Source organism: Equus przewalskii, chromosome 15, assembly GCF_037783145.1.
Source record: "Equus przewalskii isolate Varuska chromosome 15, EquPr2, whole genome shotgun sequence".
In the NCBI taxonomy this organism is placed as follows: domain Eukaryota; kingdom Metazoa; phylum Chordata; class Mammalia; order Perissodactyla; family Equidae; genus Equus; species Equus przewalskii.
In genome coordinates, this window is record NC_091845.1 from 78,894,217 (window position 1) to 78,918,627 (window position 24,411).

At 41.4% G+C, this 24,411-nt stretch overlaps 1 protein-coding gene across 5 annotated transcripts in view; it reads right to left on the reverse strand.

Moving 5' to 3' along the window:
• Positions 1-24,411, reverse strand: part of SLC9A9 (solute carrier family 9 member A9) — a 511,594-nt gene that overhangs the window by 188,397 nt on the left and 298,786 nt on the right. For all 5 annotated transcript variants that reach the window (XR_011527598.1, XR_011527597.1, XM_008507627.2 and 2 more), the window contains exons 10-11: positions 15,053-15,166; positions 13,360-13,471 (exon numbers count right to left, since the gene is read on the reverse strand). Coding sequence is in view for 3 of the 5 variants with exons in the window: in XM_008507627.2 (XP_008505849.1) it covers positions 13,360-13,471; positions 15,053-15,166 (226 nt within the window). In the remaining 2 variants the exon portion in view is untranslated. The remainder of the gene's footprint in view (positions 1-13,359; positions 13,472-15,052; positions 15,167-24,411) is intronic.

Sequence of the window (24,411 nt, forward strand, 5' to 3'; positions counted from 1 at the left end):
CAGCCAAGCCCATAATGGGCGCCCAATAAATATTTGTTGATTTGTAAATCAATGAATGGGTGAATGTTCTGATTCTTCATGATTCTAGATTACATGTAGAAAAGTGATTGATACTCAGCCAATGGAATGGATGAGTAATTGTTTCTGCAAGTTCAGCTTCTGCCCTTTTCATTATTTATTGAGACCCCTAAAGCCTTATATTGAGAGTCAGGAGACTTGGCATCTGGTCCCAGACATGCCCCGGACGGGTTGCATGATCATAAGCAGCTTGCCACATCTGGATCTGCGTTGTCTCATCTCCAAATGGAGGTTTTAAGATTAGACTTATGGTCTTTAACTAGAAGTGCACATTAGAATCAGCTGTGGAACTTAAAAATACACGTGGTCATTCATGTTAGCGCCCTGACTCTAGAGCTTTGGATTCAGCAGAGAAGGAGCTGGATCATAGCTGAGGCTCCCTCACTCCCCACTCGGCCACCCTGGTCCAAGGCTCATCACCTCACACCCTGGCTGTGCCCTGACCAACCGTCTGGTCTCTTGGCCTCACAGCCTCCAGCCTCTCCTCCTTCCAGACTCTCCATGTCCCTCTGGACAGTTTCCTCCAAACCTATCTTTATGAGGCTGTGGTCCCACCCAGCAACCATAAGTGGCTTCCCATGGCGCATAGAAACCCTTCCATTAGAACCTCACACCACTCTTCCCATTTACCTCCCCTGCTCCTCTGTGTATGTTTCACACCAACAGGTGGTCTTCTCTCTTCCCGTAAACGATTCTTATCCTTGCCTCTGTGCTGTGATCCCACTGTTAACCCCTTGTTTCACTTCTTTCTGCCTCTATTCCACCTCCGTGAAGTTTTCCCAAAATACTCTGGTCCGTGTTGTTCTCTCTTTCTTAGAAATCCCATAAAACACTTTGCTCATGCCACTGGTATTATTAAATGATAGTCTGAGATCAAGCAGTAGTTTAATGTGATCTGTTCTTTTCCCTCGATTCTTAATCTTGTAAAAGTCTGCAATTACATCTTCCTAACACAGTTCTTATATCTCTCGTAGTACCCAAAACATGAAACTCCGCAAATGCTTTTAAGTTGAATGATTGCAGTGGTTTCAGACTCCCTAGCTATGACATGGTAATCAGGTATTCATTCATTCATTGCTTTATTTATTCAGGCTCCAAGGGACAGCAGTAAACAAGAGATAGTCTCTGCCTTAAACGAGCTTCCAGATTAGTTGAAAATGAAAAAATACACACACACACATGTATATATACACTATGTCAGGTGCTATGAAGAAAACCAAAGTAGAGTAAGAAGATAGAGAATGTACTTAGGTGAGGGGTGGTGGTGTTTATGGTGGTTAGGAAAGCCACTCTGGTTAACTGACATTTGAGCAGAGACTCTAATAAAATGAAGGAGAGGCCATGTGTGTGTGTATCTGGAAGAAAAGCATTCCAGGCTTCGGGAAGAGTAAATGCAAAGGCCCTGAGGCAAGGATGTACCTGGCATGTTCAAGGAGCAACGAAGGGGCTGGTGTGGCTGGAATGGAGTGAATGTCGGGGGGGGGGGGGGAATTGGAAGGAGATAATGCTGAAGAGGTGACAGAGCCAGATCATGTTGGGCTCTTGAATAGCAAGGCTTTTGAATTTTGTTTTGAGATGGAAAACTTTAGGAAGGTTTTGGCTGGGTAGTGATAGGATCTATTTTACGCTTGAAAGGACCACTCTGGTGCTGCTATGAAAAACAGATTTCCAGGCTGGAGGTAGGAGGTCAGTGAGGAGGCTGCTGCATTAGTCCAGGCAAGAAGTGAAAGTGGGTCAGACGAGGTTGGTAGCATGGTGGGTGCTGGAATAATGCCAAAGGTCGACGATATTTGCTGTTGGGTTGGACGAGGGGTATGAGAAGAAGAGAGAATTCTAAAAACTTATGGCCTGAGCAACTGGAAGAATTGGGGGAAACCATGGGAACAGCATGTTTGGGTGTATGGGGGAGATCAAGGCTTATGCTCTGGCCGTGGGAATTCCAAGATGCCTGTTAGTCATCCAAGTGGAGAGTCTGAGTGGGTGTTTGGATCCGAGAGTCCGGAGTTCAGAGGAGAGGGTAGAGTCATTTTACTGGAGAGAGTGGGAAGATGGGGGTAAGGTTTGGAGCTGGAAAAGTGTAGGAAGATAAAGTTTACTGTAAATCAACTTTGTTTCTCCTCAAGGCCTTTGAAGCTCTGCTCCTCCCGCCTCAAGCGCTCCTCCCAGGCTGCCCCTCGGCCCGCTGTGCCTCATCACATGAGTCCTCGGGAAGGCTGCCCTGATCACGCCGGCCAAGTGCCCGCCACTTTCACCCAGGTCTTTTTTGTATGTTTTTTATTGCACTTATCACCACTGAAATTATCATGTTTATTTTTTAATGTTTAACATCTGTGTCGCTTCACAAGAAAGCGAGCTCGGTGAGAATGGAGCCTCTCATGGGGCAGGCTCTCTCCAAGCACTGGATGAATGCATGGTGAACGGATGAGGGAAAGGTCGTGTTTTGCATTTGAAACACAACTGGACCCTGAAAGAAAATGAGCAGTAGATGGACAGGCATGCAGAAATGTCCCTGAGAAACTGACCCATCCTTTAAGAGAAATGTCCCTTAGATGAGTTATTTTGCTTCCTTGCTTTCCATTTGGGATATAATCCATTGCAATCCCTTTTTTCCTTTCACTTCAAATACTGTAAGAGGATTGATTTCAAAGATTCAGCACATTCTTATTAATCTGATAAATCAGACCCTGGTTGGGTCTGCAATTGAATTATGTATTACCTTTACCCCCTGCTGAAGTCAGATGACCTTGCAAAGGGTAACTACTTTCAGCAAAAACGTCAGTCTGGTTTCCAAATAAAATTCCAGGATAGTACAACCTTGCTACACCGTTCCATTTTCAGTTCAACATCACTTTATCACATGGAAACGAAGCCAACAGATTGTTTCAGTAGAAAAGCCTTCTGCATTCAAAAATAAGTTGAGTTTTTTCTGGAAACTAAGTCTGTGTCAGACAAGCAGAGCTTTCTTTCCTTCACTTCTCTTCCTGAACTTGAATCATTAAGTTTAAGGCCACTGAGAAGCAATGCGACATAACTTCAGTATATTTTTACATAAAATGAAGTTTGTTTCTGGATGCCTTGGGCAGCCAGGAAGGGTAATTGTAAATAGGATTAGCTCTGTCACAGCTCCGAGTCAACATGCATAGATGCCTCTGGCATTGGAAGTTTATTTTTATATGGGTAAGGTGGATATGGTAGTGAACTGTGGAATACTCCTTGCCACTAGCTGAAATCTTCAACAGAGGGCTTCAGAAGAAAGGCTAACAGAGATCACATGAAGTCAACATTATATGAGCAGCACCCAACTTATGGCCAGATTGTGTTCCAAAGGTCAACTTAACACGTTTTCTCTTCAGACCAGCAGTTCTCTACTTGGGTGATTTTTCCCCCCATGGAATATTTGGCAATGTCTGGAGACATCTGTGGTTGTCCACACCTGGGGTGAGGTGGGGGTGGGCACTACTGTTAACCAAGTGGGTACAGACCAGGGGTGCTGTTAACCATGCTACAATGTACAAGACAGCTCCCACAGAAAAGAATGATCTGGTCCAAAATGTCAAGTTGCTGGGGTTGAGAAACCCTAGGTTAGACAGTGGATTGTTTATTCCCATAGGAGCAATGTTACAAATGGTGATAATGTCCCACTGCAGAGGGCTATTTTGGCAAAGATGGCTATCTGTCCATCAGAACTTGTTCTTATCATCCATGGTATGCTCCCATAACTGCATAAACTACATTTCCTGGCATCTCTTGCAGCTGCGTATAACCATACGGCTGGTTCTCACCAGTAAAATGAGAGCAGAAGTGATGCATGTCATTCCTGGGCCAAGGTCTTTAAGAAGCAGCTGTTCCTACCCCAGACTCTCCTTCCCCTTTCACCAGCTGGTTATGAATCCTGAGGAACCACTGTAGCAGAGGTTGGCAAACTTTAGCTACATCGGAATCACCTGGAGGACTTATTCAACCTCAGACTGCTTGGCTCCACTCCCAGAGCGTCTGATTCAGTGGGTCTGTGGTGCGACCTAAGAATTTGCATTTCTGACAAGTTCGCAGGTGGTGCTGATACTGCTGATCCAGGGACCACACTTTTAGAACACTTGACTTAGGGAATTACGACTCCACAAGTGGAAGACATCTGAGTCTCCATCTGGAGGAGAGGCGTTTCCCCTGCCCCCATGTTAATACTAACCCTGGCCTGTGACGTGAGCCTGAGAGGATTCACCACTGTGGTTCAACCACTGAATTTTGGGAGTCAGTGTGTTCCAGCAGCTTAGGCTTCGGAAGACTACATCAGCCCTACCTCTGCCTACCCTTCCCACCCACATCTCTCTCCCCTGTGTGTCCCTGTAGAATCACTGAATACTTTTTGAAGAGTCGAGGACATAGGGGCTAGGAGGGATGGGGTGGCCAACTTACAGAGTAAATGGTGTGGCTGGTTATCAATCTGTGTTTCCTCTCTCGATTGAATACTTAATCCATCAAAAGATTAAAAATCATAGTTATCTTAAGAATCAGAGTTTTTGGGAAAGATGCAAAGAAGAAAATTTTCTTCCCCCTTTCTAGACAGAAGATCCTTCTGAAGCAACGATTTGAAATAGATGTTTTGCCTTTTGCTTCTCCTCCCCAACTCTTTCTGTGCCTTTTCTCTCTCTCTCTCTCTTTGCCCAACATCACTAACATCACGTGCCCCCCCCCCCCCCAGGCCTAGGCCACCCTAATCTAAAATGATCGGTTTTTGACTCTCCGGTAAGAACTCCCATTTCCTCATGCAGCCAAAATGAGCTTCCTGCCAGGAAGAAAACAATAGAAAACCATGGGAAGGAAGAAATCTGCTGAGGAAGGGGAGCACACAATCCTCCTGAAGGGCGTGCGTTTAAAGTACTTCTTAACATGCCTGCTCTCACGTTTACTTGCGGGATTTAAAACAGCTCCAGCGAGGTCCAGTGACATTTTTCAGGCACCGAGGGAAGTGAGTGGCGAGTGGGGCGGAGGGTCCTGTAGAGCGTGGGCGAGGTTGTCATTCACAGGCTGGGCACCTGCCCCGGTGTCTCCCTCTGCCCTCAGGTGGAACCACGGGTCTCTAGAAGTTCCCGTGCTTTTGGAAGAGCCGTCCAGGCAGTCATGGAGGCTGCGCAGTGGGCCTGCAACCCAACCCCACTCGTGGAGGTTTGGTCCGTCTGTGGAGGGCTTGGCTGCCCAAACAGCATTTGAACTTCCCCAATATATCAGGGCTAATAATGCTGATATGTCCTAAATTATTTAATGGCCCTATGGAAATTTAGCACAGGGCATTTTTTAATGTAACTGCTTCTTGCTCATTTGCACATATAACTTACTTGAGTCAATCTTATTGACTTCTTTTGAACTCTCTCCACAGAACCTGAGGGCAGAATTAGAGGGATTTGTGCCTGGCACAGACTTATTTTTGGAACTTGGTTCACATGTGTTGATAGTTTTCTAAGGTTATGTCTACATAATACCCAAACAAGCAAGCAATTAGTAGGCAAATTCAGGCAGAAAATGGGGAAAAATAATGCAGACCATTTGTTAGCCTCAGTGGACATGTTAATTTGGTTAAAACTATCAATCAGATAGTCGTGATATCTGTGACACTCTGGACAGCCTGAAAAACCAAAGCATACATGGAAAATTCCTTAATTAAATGATAAAATTATTTATTTTTCTGTATCCTAGGACCATGTCATTGAAATATGGGAGAGGTGACAAGCATTCTGGATTGTCTCCCTTCATGACTCAGGGTCTCTCAGGGGCTGTCAAGCTCTTGTTGGCTGCGCTCCCTCACTACATAGGATGATCAGGTCATTTATAAGGTCTTGCCACTTTCTCACACTCAGCAAATGTCTAAGTAGATAGTGACATTTTTCACGTGTCAACATGTCCCAGAGAGGGCTAAAATATATTTTCCTCATAAAAACTAGTGTTTAGAGTTACATTTCAATTCATCTATCAGTGCCAGGAGTAAGTCACTGACTAAAAGTAGAATATCAACAACTGTCCCTAAATGAAGGGCGGGGAGGAGCATTGGTCTTGTCTTCCACTGATACGTCACTAGCCTTAGCATTGGCCTCAGACTGTGTCCTCACCAGCTATTTGACAGTCAAATCTTTGGAGTGAAACCTCAGTCTGTGATAGGAGGTTATCCCGCGAGTAGTTGGGAGTTTGTGTTTCTGTGGAGCACTAATGGCGTCTCATCTGTGGGGTTAAAGGAAGTGATGGAAACTCCCCAGCCACTGCGTGTTTCCTGGGCGGCAGTCCCTGTGCTGGGCATTGTACGTACACTTTCCAGTTGGGTTTCAACATTGCCCACCTAAGGTAAATATTACTGTTCCCATTTTACAGCCAAAGGAGCTAAGGTCTGGAGAGGGTTAACCACATTGCTCCACGGAGCACAGCCAGCCTCAAACCCGGGCTCCCTGCACTTCACCGAAACAGGAGCTCCTATTTAGAAAATACCGTGGTGTGCCAAATAGCAGAACCTAATTTGCTGCTTAAAAATGGAAGAGCCAGTAATTGTTATTGTCAATTTATTTTGCAGCTAAGTGAAGAATGATAATGTTTTGACCTAATAATACAACTCTACGGGGCTGGCCGCAGTTCTGAGCTAGTTCTTGGATGTTGTGAATTTATCATAATCACATAGGCTTTCTCAGCGCTTGAAACGGTGAGAACTTAAGGGGGATCTGCACTTCATACGGGCCTACTACGCCTGTCCACTTTGTCACAGGAGTGCTGCTCATGGTTATTCATTATTCCAGATGACTTTTTCTGTGACTGCTTGACACCCTGGTTAAAACATTGTCATGACTCATTTTCTGCATAAGCTGGTCAACCCTGTCCCATTTGAAGACCTCAGAAGATACAGTCCAGTTGGCCACTTTGCTCACTAATGCCCGTCCCAGGCCACAGTGGGTACTACGTAAAAGAGAAGGGGGCTCGGTGGAAGTTCATCTCCTCTAACAGAGAAAGAGTGCTGAGCCTGTGCTGCCTTAGTGGATTATTGGTCTTGTCCTGGTAAGGAAGAGATAGTGGCCTAATTAATTGCACAAGATGTGTCCAGGGCAGGAGGGGTATGTAGCATGGGAGGGTGAGAGAACACTGGACTCTGGGTGAGGAGGCTGCGAAGAGGTAGGCCTGGCAAGAAATGCTTAACAGCACGATGGCATCATGTAGGTTGGCTCTCTCTCTGGAAGTAACAACAAGGGGAGAGAGAAGGAAAGAGTCCTGTTGCATAGGGGCCTCAGTCTCTCAGACAACCCTTGTACATATGTTTAAAGAAACCTTTTTCCTAGGCTGAAGTTAGGTTCAACCTGATTCTTCACTCAAATCACCTGGCTCATGTAAAAGTCCCAGTGATTTTAACGAGATCTCACATTTTTAATTGGAAAACAAACACAATCCCCAAACACAAGCAAGCAAAGGTTTGAAAAATATTCTCAGATCCAAATGCTGCTTCTGAGGAAGTGTTAACAATGTTTACTGCTATCAACAATCAGGGAAAGGTTTTTCAGCCAGAAGTGAGTAGGTGAAAGATATTTTCTTTCATTTAAAAAAGAAAAGGTTTTATTTGTTGATCTCTTTTCCTTAAAATTATTGTTGCTTAGCTCCCACTGGTGGAGCCAGGCAAGCTTGGTCCGAGAGCTGCCTCTGGGGCAGTTTTTTCCACCATGGAGGAGAAAAAATGAATGCTAATGGAAAAATTTTCTTAAAGTTTTTCTTCCACGTCTTTCTCTTAGTCCTTTGGTGCTGGCAGCTATCTGAGTGCTGAGTGGCAGTGGATGATCAAATCAGCGGCAGAGCCTGGAGACACCGGGTGCTGTTGTCTTGATGGCTGTGTGAGCCCATGGATGACGTTTTACATCATATCTGTACACTGTGCTCACATTTTCCTGGTTAGAACTCTTCCTAGTTTATGTGATAGGACATTTCAAAGTCTCTTCAAAGTGCAGCAGAAATGGGCAAATTGGAGGAGCATATTCTCTGATATATCGTCAGGCTCCTTCAACCTACCCAGGTGCTTCTGGGGCTCCCTCGTGTCCAGATCCACACAGCCGCTCTGCACAGAGGCTCTGTAGCCCAGGAGGCCACCGTCCCCAAGTCACAGTGATTTCAGGAAAGCTGCCAGGGCTCAACTGGGCTTGGCATTTCTCCTCCTTCCAGCAACTCCTGGCTCTTGTTTAGTTTTAAATTAAATAAAAATTGCAGCACATGGGTTTGAATTAAAACAAGAGGCCTGATCTTTGTAATATGCACCACACCAATGGGAAAGCTCATTTGTGCGGAGCACATCTCCTCCTGGAATTTAAACTACAGAGCTCTGCCTCCTCGCTTTCACGGGAACTGAGAGCCGGGGTGGGGCAGCTCCCTCCTGCCATTAACCAGGGCTGTGCTCAGAGCAACAGAAGCTGTTTCAGGGGAGCTCAGCGTTCCTCTTAAGCCCTTTGTGCCCGGTGACACATGATACACCAGAGCAGTTCCCAACTCTGGCCTTGAATTTAAAGAAGGTCTTAAAACTGTCTCAGGGCTAACTTCCCATTGACTCTTCACTGCAACCTAGCTACCAAAAACAGAATTTGCATTATTAAAAACTTCTTAGGACAGAGAAGACAGAGAGACCACTACTGCTGACCTCAAGACCCTCCCACATTTTCAGGTTCCAAGGCTTCGTGTGTGTAGATTACCGGTCCATACAAAATGAATGGAGTAGGGTCTGCGCTAGGTGAGAAATTCGATCCAGGTCCTGAAAGTTGCTTCACTAAGTTTAATTGGTTTTAGAGGCAAAAGGTGGAGGCAGGGGCAGAGGGTGGGGGCGGTGGCAGTGGGGCCATCCGTGAACAATGCGAGCTTTACTCAAAAACACTGAAGAACCAGAGCTGTCCGCCCAGCTCCCAGCACTCATTCAGTGCTCAGGCCAGGCCTGCTCACTGCCTGGAGATGAGTTCCAAGCAGCTGCGTCCCTTCACAAACTTTCACCCCCAGGTGCATCCAGATTTGGAGACAGGTCTGATTCAGGTTTTGTGAGGCCTAAAAAACTTACAGATTTTGGGGGACCTCTTTAAGAAAAATAATACAAAAAATATCTTTTACAAACCTCATACACCATCAGAACACACCGCTAGGGCTCCTCTTGGGATTCGAGAAGGGGCCCCTGTAGGTGAGGGAGCCTGAAGCTTAAGTGTCATTAACTTTACTAGTGAATCCACTTATGCCTGGAAGGCATCAGCAGCTCTTCTGTCCAGTGCCAAAAGGGCTTGCATAAAGGAAGAGCAAAGATGATGGAAAAGGATTGATCAAGTGGTAGGTGTAATTGACTAAGATAGAAAGTTCTGGTTCTTATTCAACTGACCTTTGAACCACCTGAGGTGCACAGTCTTAGTGAACTGAGCTTTGGCCAAAGTCTAGTTCTCGCTCTTAGGCTGCAAGCCTCTTAAAAGCAGGGCCCCCATCTTTGTCTTTTTCACCCAAATACCTACCTAAGAGAGTGTGTCAATGAATGTCTGCTGAATGAACAGCTGGATGACTGTGCATGAGCGAATGTGTAAATAAACTCACACTCCCATTTTAGATAGAGGGTCATGATTGTTTACCTTCTCTGAAGGACTCTGAAACACGTTTTGAGCTAAGTAGAGAAAGGCTCCATCTAAATTTATTGTGAAGCATGGACAACTAGATTCCGCCAGGGATCTACTGAGGTCATCCTTCTTAGTGGATGGCCAAAGCCCCTCCAGGCATAATCAAGAACATTAGACTATATTATAAAGCAAATATTCTTTAAAGGGACTGGCTTTTTCTTCTGGTTTCAGCAGGTGTTTTTCTCATACACCCAGAAAAGGCAAGACAGGGTGTTATTTGATCTGCTTCCTCATCTCCTCCTCTGGCTTATGTTACCTTAAGTTGGCCTTTTAAATTCTTTATTTCCTGCCAAATACATTTAAAATTTTAGGTCCCAAGTGTGGTACAGCTTATCAGAATTCATGTAGGAAAACAAAGCTGAGTCTGGAGCGTTCCCTTGTAGAAAAATACTGCCCTGCATGTGGTGAACTCATCTGATCCTTCCCACACTGTGATGGGGGTCAGTGGGTGCAGTGGAGAACCTGAACCGCTGGCTGGGAGGGGTGTGGCCCAGATGTTGGTTTGCTGTGAACTGGATGGGGGTTGGGTTTGCATGAGGGACCTGTTAGACATGCTAGGATTGGCCTGGGTTAACAAGGGCATGGTTTTGATTTAACTTGTGTTTTCATGACCTTGAGGGTAAATCTGAAGTATTGTTATGTGGGTGAGAAGGCTCTAAATTCAAAGTCAAGAGGCTTGGGTTCAAGTCTCAATATTATCTCTAATTCGTTGTGAGATTGTGAGCAAGATACCCAACCTCTCCATGTCTCTCTTTTTTAATTTGCAAAAAGAGACCAATAATGCTTATCCTACCTTGGCCTGGCTGTGAGTCTCTAAACATTGCTCATGAAAGGTCTTAGGTGGAAAGTGACTTTTGAGTTGAACATCTATGATTCTCCTATGTAATCATATAAGATTGCAAGCTCCTCATTTTACAGCTAAGAAGACAGCTTTTTAGTGGAAAATCCAATGTTCTTTCCATCATACCGGAGACTATCATCAATATTGTTATTTCATAATAAAAATGGCATTAAAAATATAAGGAAGTAACCCAATCCCTTTGTTGTTAGATTCATTTCAATGAGAAAAGTGAACAAAACAAAAATCCAGTCAAACCTATAAAAACAAGCCCACTTTGGCCCAAGATGACTGAAATCCTTGAGGTCAAGCTGCTGAACTGCTGACAGTGACTGGCTCAATGTCTGGCAGATGACATGAATGCTCAGTATGGAAGATAAGGGATGTTGTTCTCTGGATGTCAGAATCGAATGTATGTAGGTATCCTGAAAATTTAGCATGATGGTCTGTTTTTTTTTTTTAAAGATTTTAATTTTTTTTCCTTTTTCTCCCCAAAGCCCCCAGTACATAGTTGTATATTCTTCATTGTGGGTCCTTCTAGTTGTGGCATGTGGGACGCTGCCTCAGCGTGGTTCAGTGAGCAGTGCCGTGTCCGCACCCAGGATTCGAACCAATGAAACACTGGGCCGCCTGCAGCAGAGCGCGCAAACTTAACCACTCGGCCACGGGGCCAGCCCCTAGCATGATGGTCTTTTTAATGATAGGAACTAGCTGATTGGCATTCCCCCAAATGAAACTAATAATGTCAACCTCACTAATATGATGGGGTTTTTGTGTTCCTTCTAGAAGGTGAAAATGCTTTAGAACAGGGCCAAATAGTAAATATTTTAGGTTTTGTGGACTATACAGTTTCTGTTCCAACAACTCAACCCTGCCTTTTTAGTGTAAGAGCAGCCACAGACAATATGTAAACAAACGGGTGTAGCCATGTTCCAACTTTATTCACAAAATTGGCGCAGGCTAGACTTGGTTCAAAGGCCACAGTTTGCTGACTCCCTGCTTTGGAATATCATAAAGATATTACCAAATTCTGGGCCTCCTCATGCCCCCTGGCCATACGCACCGTATTGCTGGCCTCAGTTGTTAATGCAGCTCTAATCCCACAGCTAAGCAAACACAGATGGTGCCAGACTCCGGAGAAGCCATCAAGCCAGGTGGCCATTTGGGCAGACACTTCACATCCCAACATGGCTGTCTAAAACCTTACGCTTTCCTCAATGTACTCTTTGTGAAATAAAGCATTGTTTAAAATATAATACGCAAGTTTAAAAAATAAGCCACTATTCTCCAGAGTAAAACTACTGATGTTTTGACGGAAAAGAAGGAAAAGTACTTTCCAGCTCCCAGAAATGCTTTGCAAAAATGCAACCCAATGCTGACTTCCTATTTATAAGTGATCCAACTTGCCCTTTGCTTTCTCTTAATAGAATTCAACTCATTGCCAAGGTTCATCGCTGTTCTAAGTCAAAGATCGCCTGTCAGTCCTGCTGAACCTCTTTATGATGCTCCCTCGCTCTAGCTCGTCTGGAAATGGAGGCAAGCACTGTCAGAGGCCTACAGAAGGGCAGTTTTTGATTCTGGATCTCCATTTCCCCTTACTTGGTTAAACTACTCATTCTCAGCCCAGGAGCTGCCACCTTTTACTGGGTGGCACAGGCTAGAATGGAACTGAAGGTGAAACAAGCCTTTTATTCCTAGTACTAGTTCTAAGAATGTGGATTTGGAAAAACTGGGTTGGATTTGAGGTGGAGTCACAGACCTGGATTCAGGAATGCTTTGGTCCCTGGCCAAGTCACTTAATCTCTTTAGGATTCTGAACCTCAGTTTCTTGATCTAAAAAATGGGTTAATATCTGCTCCATAGGATTGATCTGTAGTAAGTGGCAGATAGTAGATATTCAATAAATGATAGTTTCTCTCACTTCTTCCATATCCCATTGAATACCCAAAATTTTGTTTGCTCTATTCTGAGAGCAGTGTTTCTGTTGGTTTGTCTTACTCTCATGTATCTAATGCACTGCCTCTGAGTGTAAGGTAAGTGTGTACACTCAGAGCAGGCATGTGAGGGGAAAGATCTCCAAATAAGGACAGCGATGGTAGGAAAACTGATGGAACAGAAAGAAACCACAATGCCCAGAGTAATTCAGGGTCAGGGAGTTCATTTGGTTTATTTTCTTCTGGAAAAAGGAGCCCTCAGGTGTGGCTGAAGCAAGTAGAACACAAGCTTCTGGAGGGCAGGGACCTTGTTGGTTTTATCCACCCGTGCCCAGAACTGCTCTGAGCACCTGGTGAGTGTGCAGTTAATACTTGTGTTCTCCACTAATAACTGAGAATACTTAGATATGATTTGCTTTTGTATTGACCGTGAGAAGTTCCTGGAGCTTTGCACAGGGAGGGAACAGGGATTCCAAGGAGAAGGGATTCCAACGGACGAGCATGGCACCATTTGCAAACTATTCACCTTCAAGTATGCAATTTGTGAAAGGATCACGCAAATCGCCTGATAGAAACACTGATCTGAAATAGGTCAGAAGAGAGTCCAATACCTACTCTAGGTCAGTTTCTGGCAGATGTACCTCGAGGCTATCCCAACAAGATTCCCTTTAATTTCATTTTCCTTCTGGAAAGAGAAATCCCACGGTTGCTCAGAACTCAGGGAGTATCAGCATGGTGCTGGGTACAATGGGGTAAAGAGAAGTTATGCTTCCCCAGAAGGTCTCTAAGTCTCCTTGTGGTTTTCCACGTACTGTGAAAATGTGAGAAGCCGGCAGCACTAACACAAATGTAGTTCACATACCTGAAAACATCATCATGTGCTGGAAGTTCCAGGGGATCTTGTGTTTTCGGCCCAGATTCAGGAGGAAGGAGAGGGGATATATGTTGCAGGCCCTGGCAACAAAAATTGCCAGCTGTAGATAAGCAAGGGAAACATTGAGGAAAATGTTGCTGCAATGAGGGTACAAGTCCTTGAACTTTAAATATTATGCCTTTAAGTTTCTCTATATTATGACCCAGAAAACAGGAGTAAACATGTCAGTACATGTATGTCCAACTTGCTTCCAAAATTCATCTTTCAATGTCAATGCCTTTCCAGAAATAATAAGAGAACTCTGCCTTTCTTTGAATATATAGTTGGGTTAAAATTGTTAACCCAATGCCGTTTCAATCACTGTAACTTTTCTCATCGCATTTGTGTTGCTGATGACTGACTACGCTCAATTCTGCTGCAAAGCGTAAACAGAGGGGACTGGGCGGCTGCTGCGCCATCCTCTCGCGCAGCACTTTCGGAAGGATAAATGTGCTTCTGCTCACGATTACCGTCTGACTCCCCGTCAGTTTGTACTCCCTCTATCTAGCAAGCTTCACTTATTTTTTTCTTTTAGTTCATTTTAAGAGGAATTGCCTGTCTAAATGTATAATACAACTACTGCTTTAAGAGGCATTTTACTAAAATCCAAGCTTTACTGGTTAAAATCTACGAAAATATTGGTGGTAGTCATCTCTCCCCTTTTGCTGTCTTGGACTCCTTCCCTGACAGGCTGTCTATGCTAGTTTGCCCTCAAATGCGATGAAGCGATTTGGGAGGAGGATTCTAAGATCCAGATTTTGGATGAAATTTGAGGGTCTGGCTGAAAGCTCAGTGAAAAGAGAGCAGGAGGCGAATGCAGGTGCTTGTGGGAACAGGGCTAACGGAGAGGGCTCAGCTCTCCCGGCCGTTGAGATCACGTGCCTGTGATCTGAGGGGGCACCTGCCCATTTTCCAAGTGAAAAGAAGGTCAACAGCTGCTGACTGTCCTTGGGGACATCCTCAGTGGCTCAGTAGCCTTTCAGACAGACATCCATTGCCACTGGGAATGCCTGTACCTCAGGCCTAGAGCTGGAAAAGTCCTCTGCATGGAAGTGAGGCCTCGATTTTATGTGTCCTCTTACTTATAGGAAAGGGGCTAACTTATTAAAATAATCTTACATGTGCACAATGCTTAAGATATTCAAAGCCCATCCATCATGCTAATTTCATTTGATTTTTACTCTGTCCACGCTGTTTTCAAAGTCCTCCCTGGAAAACAGATTTTACTATTTTGTAATGAAAACATTTCTAAAGCTTAATAATCCTGGCTGTGTTCTGATACACCCTAATGCAGACTAAATATATTTCTTTATACAGAGTAGATTGACATAATTTTTATGTAAATAGTTCATAATTTAGTTAAACATATTTTGAATATTCAAAAAATGTCATTCTCCTTTAGTTTTCCCCCTTTATTTCTCTCAATATTTTCCGAACTCCTACCTGAACCATAAGCATTTAATAAAGGCTCCAATTTCCTAGGATGCTTTTCTCCGCTAACTAGAAATCACATATTAGCCTTGAATTTGAGCGTTGCAGCAAACCTGAGGAAATTACTTTAACAATTTAACAGAACAATCAGTAAAAGTCAGTAGTTTGTTCTCTTCCCTCATCACCCCATATTCTGTATTTCAAAGGATACAAAGGCCCCGAGTATAAACAAAGCATTAAAGATGTGATTCTGGAACGTGAACAGCGCCAGGCCCATGTAACAGAAGATGACATTCTCAGCCAAGAAGTTCATGAATTCAAACAACTGAAAACAAAACAGAAACAAAAAGTTATTAATTATGATTCAGGTTTGAGTCCACTTAATATCTTGTAACTGTATTTGGTCACTGGGTGATCCTCCTTTATCTGGGAAGGCATCCCTTTGGCCTTGTCTTCAGCCTCTGGAGGGCGCAGGGACCCCTGCCTATCCTGTCAGGCCAGCTGACTCTCCCTTGGCTCTTTACCCAGTGACAGATGCCACAGCCATGTCAACATCCCATCCTCCTTTCCAACCACAAGGCTGCCAGAGATACCCCTGGGTAATATTAACCAGCAGGATCCTCCATGGAACAATTCCTGTTCTAGAAACCGAAGCTATGTGATTTGCTCCAGGTGTACTGGAGTAAACGATGCAAAGGTCGTTTGGCCCCACCTGCACATCACCTAGCAGGTGCACTTGGTTTCCTAGGCCCTGAAGAACTAAATTGAAAAAAAAAGCTCTAGTTAAATTACTTTCCTCAGGCAGGCAGGAGGGACAAACCTGGAAAGCTTGGAAACTGGGAACAAGGATGAATGTCGATTATATTTCAGCATCAGAATGACCAGTATATTTCAAACCCTAAGACAATGAGACTCATTAAATTGACTGATGTAGGTATATCCATTAAATGTCTACAATTCTAGCTGGTGAAAAGAAAATGATTAATCCCAGGGATCAGCTTATGCAGCAAGAACACAATAGATACATCAAATCCAGTCAGAGGAATGGAGTAATAACATGCTATGCTGAGGGATGCTCCCAGAGTTGTTCTTAGTCCATTAACTAAACAATTTAAGTTGAACATGAAAAACGTCCTCCAACTTCCCGATTAGAAGTGAGAGGGAAATGTGTCCGGGGCCACAACAAAGGCAGAGTTGGAAGAGGCTTTAGTTTATGTTCCAGACTTTTCATCTGGAAGTTTCTGAAACTTCACTCCCAAACCTACATAAATCACCATGGTAGGTGAACGTCCCGGGAGGCATTTCTCTTGACTTTTTAAGGGCTCATTATTTTTTCATGTAATGTATTTAGAGCCCCACAAATAATGCCCAATGCCTATTCACTGACAGTTGACAGAAAGAAAAGCAGAGCCTTGTCGGAAACACTATTTTAAACCAGTAACAGTAAGAAAGGATTAAAAAAGTCGTAGCTCCTTTGGTACGAGATGGTCTTTCTGCAGTGGCAGTGATCACCAGTTATCCTGAGCACACATTTTACATTCTAGGCCAGCTCATCTACACAAACACCCAAAGAACCACGGAAAACTTGAAAACATGGGGGCACATACAGGGGACGGGCAACACTTTTCTACCTCATCATATGTTTGCTTTTTCAAAAAGCGAAATTTGGCTACTGTCTTAATCTGCTCTGGTTTCCATAATGAAATACCATAGGCTGGGTGGCTTAAACAGCAGAAATTTATTTCTCATGGCTCTGGAGGCTGGAAGTCCAAGATCAAGGTGCTGGCTGAGTGGGTTCTGGTGAGGACCCTCTTCTGGTCTGCAAACAGCAGCCTACTTGCTGTATGCTCACATGGTGGAGAGACAGATCATCTCTCTTGCGTCTCTTTTTATAAAGGCACTAATCCCATTCATGAGGGTTCCTCCCTCACCACCTAATTCCCTCCCAAAGGCCCCACCTCCAAATACCATCACACTGGGGGTTAGGGCTTCAATATATGAACTTGCAGGGGAGGGCACAAACGTTCAGTCCATAGCAGCCATGCAGTTTCTAACGCTAATGAATGCATGCCAAGGTTAAATTCACAGGGCCTCTCCTCCCATACCCATCCAAAGCATATTTTACTCTAGAGGTGACATTTTGCCATCTAGGATCCACTCAGCCTCTTCTTGGAGGCTACACCCCAATTTCCCTCTGGAGCCCACCTCCTTCCCTACTCTCAGCCCATGGGTTGACTCCTCCATAACTCAGACATGGAATATGTGATTTAGGACTAAATCACTCAAATCAATGACTTTCTTCAGCCAAAGTGTTGGTTCAGAAATAGGTGCGACGCACTAGGAGCCAAAGAAATACAACAAGGCCTTTGCAAACAATGCTGGGACAAAGACCTCCACCTTTTCACTGTATGAGACATCAGAAAGGTGCAGCTGGGGAGCTGCTGCTAGCCATCTGTGGTCACGGGGGAGGTGGCTGGCTGTTGGAGAGAGAAGCCACGCCTTGATGACGCTGTTTTCACCTTTTGTGTCAAATCCCTCCCAAAGCAAAATCTACCCTCGGACTTTTGAATTAAAGAGACCAAGAAACCATTTTTCGATTTGAGGCTAGGTGTCTATCATTTAAAATGATACATACTCATTTATAGTCCTGCCCCACTTTAAAAAAAGACAGAACAAAATACCTCTTCTGACCAAATGTAGATTATAAACAAAAGGGTGTGCAGTCAACTTGTTGACCTTTTTCAGATGGCAAGAAAGTCTGTTACTCCTGCCCACCACTACCCAATTTTAATCTATACCTCACCTTAAAGGGAGAAGAAAAGTCTATGGGGAAAGTCTGGGTTTTTCCTGTTGGTTGTTGAGATGTGATGCGACTTTATCCTGTGCATTTGCCATGGGGACCTGTTCAATATTTGTTGTAGAGATCTGCTTCCTTTGCATACCCAGATTTTTAACTTGGTTTAGTCACTCAGTTTATTGAAATCGAACACTGACCAAAATTACAAGTAACTTTACAAACACATGGTACAAAGGTTCCATTTTCCATTTAGGTCCATTTTCAGACCTGTTCTTTGTTCCTATTGTCATCTATTCCTGCACCAGTACCACATTCTTTTCAATTGATGCAGATCCGTAATACACTGTAATATGTCATGGATCTAGACTGTTCCCATACTCCATCTTCAGAATTTTTCTGGTTATTTTTGCACGCTTAAAAATGTTTTTATTGAAGCATAATCACCCAGAAAAGTGTATGAATCATAATTTAAAATTTAGGAGTAGAAAGGGGATATTCCCAGCACCCCAGAATTCCTCCTGTTTCCCTTCCCAGTTTTACCTTCATGCCCCAATGCGACTACTATTAGCACTTCTAGCATCACAAATTTGCTTTCCTTGTTTTTCAGTTTTATATGAATGGAATTGGACAACATGTTCTCTTTTGTATTTGTCATCTTTTAGTCAACATTGTGTTTGTGAGATTCTTCATGTCGTTGCATGCGGAAGTCATTCATTTTGTTTTTCATTATACGAATATATCACAACTTATTTATTCATTCTACTATTGATAGGCATTTGGGTTGTTTCCAGTTTGGGGCTATGATGAATTTTGCTGCTATAAATATGTTTGGATTTCTGTAGAATTCTTGGGACATAATGCCAATCAGTTTTCCAAAAATGGTCGTTCCAGTTTGTATTCCCGTCAGCAGTTCTAGTAGCTTCACAATTTGCCAATACTTGATTTTGTTGCTGTTTTTCAAATTCACACTTTTTGCCTCTTGACATTGCCATTTGAATTTGGGAAGCAGCTTGGCAATTTCCACAAAAAGTACCTACTGGCATTTTAGTTGGAATTGCATTGAATTTATAGATAATTTGGATAGAATGCACATCGTTATAGTATTGAAACTTTGAATCCATGAACATCATATATATCCTTACAACTAGTTTTGTTTCCTTTAATTTCTCCCAGTAATTTTGGTATAAAGATTTTCCACATTTTTTTGTCAATTTTATTCCTAGATATTGATGTTCTTTGTTGCTATTGTAAATGGTACACTTTTCAAGTTTCATTTTCTAATTGTTTATAGCTAGATACACATATATAATTGATTTTTTAAATTGATCTTGCATTCAGGGCCTTACTAAATTGATTTAATACTTCTCATAGTTTATCAGTAGATTCTTTTGGATTTTCACAATTATGTTGTTTTCAAATAGTTTTGTTCTTTTCTTTCTAGTCATTATACATTTTGCATCTTTTTCTCATTACACTTGTTAAGACCTCCAGCACAGTGCAGAGTAGAAGTGGTGTTAGGGGTATCTTTGTCTTATTTCCAGTCTCAAAGGAAAAACTTTCAATACATCTCTACTAAATTTACAGGAACTCTTTAACAGATTAAAGAAGTTACTTTCTATTCCTAGTCTACTAGGAACAGATATTAAAAAAAAAACCAACAAGAATGCATTGATTTTTATCAAATGCTTTTTTTCTCCTATTAAGATGATCATATGGCATTTTTTCTTTCATTCTCTTAATGTAGTTAATTACATTAGTTGATTTCCAAATGTTAAAACTGTCTTGTGTTCCAGCAATAAACCCTGCTTGGTCATGATGTATTATCCGTTTTTATACACCACTGGATTTAATTTGCTAATATTGTGTTTAGGGTTTTTGTGACTATATCATGGAGGACTGGCTTTTAATTCTCTTTTCTTGTGTAGTCTTTACTGGGTTGTATTGTTAAAGTTATTCAAGTTTCAAACAACAAGTTTCTGTTCTCTTCCTTAAATGCTTAGAAGAATTTTGGGCTTGGAGTTTTCTTTGTAGGAAGATTTTTAACTACAGATACAATGAATAGATATAGGATCAGTCAGATTTTATACTTATTTCTGCATAGTTTTAATAAGTTATGTTTGTCATTCCATCTAAATTTTCATATTTACTGCTTGACAATTGTTAATATCTTCAATATCTCAGTATTTGTAGTTATGTCTTTCCCCTCTAACATTGGTAATTTGTGTCTTTTCTTCCTGATAAATCTCCTTAGAGAGTTATCAATTTTATGAGTGTTTCCAAGAAACACCTTTGGGGGCTGGCCCCTCGGCTGAGTGATTAAATTCATGTGCTCCACTTCGGTGGCCGGGGTTCCACCAGTTTGGATCCTGGGCGAGGACATGGCACAGCTCATCAGGCCATGCTGAGGCGGGGTCCCACATAGCACAACCAGAAGGGCCTACAACTAGAATGTACAACTATGTACTGGGGGGCTTTGGGGAGAAAGAAAAGAAAAAAAAAAAAGAAGATTGGCAACAGATGTTAGCTCAGGTGCCAGTCTTTAAAAAAAAAAGTTGGCTAATTTGGGAAAAAATAACCCAAACTAAAAATGGGTTCCTAACTCACTCATTATATCCAAATAAATTCCAGAGGAATCAAGTTAAATGGAAACCAAAACCCATCTATGAATGCATTCAAGAAACTATCAATAATTTTGTATATAATTTTTCAATCAGGAAATTTTATAATAATTGTTTCTATTAGCAAAAACCTGGAAACAAATATCCATGATATAAGAAATGGCTAAATAGATTATAATACATTCATAGGATACATTTTATGGAGTTCTATATGTGTTGAAATACAGCAATTTCTAAGATCCATTGTTAAATATTAAAAAGTAAGTTGAAGAAATAAATGATGCATTTGTGTATGTATAAATTCATCTGAGTATATTAATATAAAAATACACTCATAATTTCGCTTCATTTTATGAACATTTGTATTAACTTTTTTTACAATGAAACTATGTTACTCTCATCATTTAAAGAATTAGATTAAATTAGAACAAAAATTTTAGCATGAAAAATTTTCCAAATGTTTTCTTCCTTTAGCCTTATTTGAGGAACAACGCTTCATCTTTCTATTTTCAGAGTTATCAAACATTCTTACCTATTACTAGCATTTTTCTTATTTTATTTAAAAATTGTTTTTGAGTGCAGAAAAATACAAACAACAGCAACAGAAGCACTCATCTTTTTGTGAAACATCTTTCTCAGTGCTCTCTTTATTCATAGATCTGTAGATGCACAGACAACATGCAGAATGTCACGTTAATCTGACCACATTTTTCATATAACTTACTTTAATTAACTCAATAATATTTTATAAACCTCTTTCCATGGCAATAAGTTTGAATCTCCTAAACAATTTTTAATGGTGCCACAATATCCCTTGGTATTTTCCTACCAAATTTTCTTTTACTGTACCCACTGTTATCCATTTTTAGACATTTGGCTATTTCCAGATCATTCCCTTATAAACAATGTTGTACTGAGCATCCTTGTATTAAGATTTCTCCCCAGCTGAATGAATACTCCTTTGGTAAAATTCCTAGAGGTGGGTTCCTTCTGTTAAAGGGTGTACATAAATTTTCTTTTTCAACATACTACCAGTCTACCAGTCTGCCCTTCAGAAAGAATAAACCAATTTGCATCTCTAATAATGATACAGAGGGTGCCTTTTTCCCCACACTCTCACCAAAATTAGCTTTTATCAATTTTTAAAAACCTTTGACAATCTGATAGACTCATTTATTTTAAATTGTAGATGGTTGTTAGCATTTTAAAAAAGGCTCTCTTCTTAGCAATGCAGGCGCACTGATTAGAACTCCTTTGGCTATTTATATCATGTAATAACATTCCTCTGAATGAACAGCCTTCATAATAATTTCCTTCTTGGGGCATTTAATGAAAATGTGTGGGTGAATTCAATTTTGTTTCACATGCAAAAATCTCCTGAAGACGTGTTTCAAAAGGAGAATCTACAGTCAGACCAGGCTGACGGAAGCAACCAACTTGACAATTAGAACTTCATTGCCTGAGTCTGGCCGGAAGTAGTCAATTAGTGAGGGAATAGACTTATTGGTCAATTTTGGGGAAAAAAAAGAAAAAGAAAAAAACTCCATCCCAAACCAATCTTAATAACAATAACAACAATCAATGTCAAACTAGTTGATTCAGTATTCAATATGAATAACCTTAAATCTACTTCCCCACACACGGTCAATGAAAAACGACTTGATTCAATTTTATTTATCCAGTACAGTAAACAACATTTTTTTTCCCATTAATTCACAGTTTGTGAGACTTTGGAGAGGATCGAGCTTTCAAGCAATCTTTGCTTAGTAAAGCTTTTCTTCAGGAAAAAAAGCGCAACTTAATAGTGGAAAGAAGACCAGGGAAATATTTAAGCTGCATCAGAGGATAATCTGTGTTTAAAAACACTGAAAGTTCATGGCAACCACTCATATGTTAATTAAACAACTTAATCTGGTCAGCAAACCATGTTCTCCAAAGACTTATTAGATACTATGTTTTTTAGTCTGAGTTGTTTATTCTACTTACTAGAAAGTAAAAAGTTATATCTATTTTATAAAATGGTTATCATTCATTCTGACTGATTTTTTCTCCTATTTGTAAAAGAATGAAAATTTACCATATTACTATGGTTCATGTAGAGAAATATTACAGCCGTTCCCAATACACTGCTTGACTAACATAATTAAATTCACATGACTTCCTCAACATGGTTTTAATTTGGCTTAGTATAGTTTGACACAATCTACTGATTTTCATCCACTTGTCTAAGTAACGCACTGAAATTCATTTTAACTGGGATGTTAAAGAACCTACAAAACTATAATAAAAGTGAAAGAAACGGAAGAACTAAAAATATTCTTTTATTTTCTCCATAATTTTGTCACAGGGTGAATTTTTTGTTTACAAAATTTGTCTTGATTCCTAACTGAGAGCTATCTTTAGAGGTTATCTCAGATTTCATTTATTGTATGCTATTGAGTATATCTATAATTATTTTGAACAAACTGGAGTATAAGTGTATAACTTTTATTCCTGTGTTGGGGGATTTACAAATAAACATTACAATATATTCTATTGAAATAATAAACTTTTGCTCCTGGGATTCTAATATTTGCTGAGTCCTAAGTCCTGAGGAAATTTGTTCAAGGTGAGCCCAATAATTCCTATGGGTTCTAGAGGTAGCATAGGAGAGGAATTGTAGCAAAACCTGTGCTCGTTACCACTAGGACAGAAATGATCCAGGGCGTGTAGCCTCCCCTACAGAGCTGGACATCTACAGTTACGTACAGGAGCGAGTGCAATCCTTTGAGATCCTTTTAGATTTAGGACATTGTAATATCAGTATTACTGCTTTCAAAATAGTAATAATGTTAATGGGACTCATTTTTTTCAGGACTTAAATTGTGCTGGGGATGTGTCAAGGACTTTTATTTACTTTTAAGAATTTTAACAATTTATGCGATGATGACAAACTCACAAATGGGTAATATTATTTCCATTTTACAGTTGGGAAGCGGTATTAATGCACTTGCCCACATAAGACACAAGAAAGGGAAGAATCAAGTCATCCTGAGTCATCAAGACCCACTCTTCCACCAGATGAGGCTGCCTGCCCTTTACACAAGATTCAGGTTCAGCGGCAGCATCATGTTTGTTAACAGTAGTATTGGTGAATATTTGCAATACTTTCGAGCTTCCAAAGCATATTTTCATACATACTTCTTGTTTCATCATCAGAGCAACTCAGGGCTTGGTAAGGAACATATCTGTGACTCTGGACACATTTTTTTCAAGTAAAGAAACCCAAGAGGTAAATTCCTTTCTACCCAACCAGGAGGAGAACTGGGGGAGTGACTTGAGGTGGAGGATGCGTATCCTCTCTCAATATCTCTTATCACTCACTCACCCAAGCCGATCCCCCAATCCTCCCTTGCCCCTAAAAACAAAAGTGAAAACAAAGCTCTGGCTCACATTTGTAACTTGAAGACAAATATCCTTCTCAGTCATCCCCTTTCCAGCCCATTTTCCCCTCAGAGAAATTCTGGACTTTGCACTGTGCCCTATAGTACCATGATGATGATTATATAGTATAGTTTTATATATATAATATATATATTATGCATATATATATACACATATATATACTAAAATAAGACGAACTTTCTGAAGTGTTGATGTTCTGTCTCGGCCCCACCTGCAGGAGGTGGGCCCCAAATCCAAGATCAGATTCTTCAAGTTTAGGCCTAGACAGGCCCTGAAGGAGAGCGGGGGCACCACTTCGGTGTTCAGAGACCTGCTGCTTTGTCACACATTTCTTTGAGAATTCTGGAGTTCCCTGTGCCTCCCGGCTGCTACCCAGCCCTCTCTCATTCCCTGAATTTCTTGTCTTCTTTTAAGCCTAATTTGACTTTTTAAAAGCGTGAGAATTTCAAAAGCACAGCCTATAAAAACACAACAAAACACATTTTAGGAAGATGAATAGGCATCATTAAGTAAGTAAAGTTAATATAGGAAATAAATGTAGTTACAGTTACAAGGAATTGAGCTTCATGAAACTGAGTAAATACTATAGCCAGATTTTCTTGAAATCCTTGAGCTTATAACTTAAGGGGAAAATTATTTTCTATGAATTTGCTAAATTACTTTAGCCAATAAACACTGATAATAGTGTTCTTATTTCTGGAGGTTTTCCAA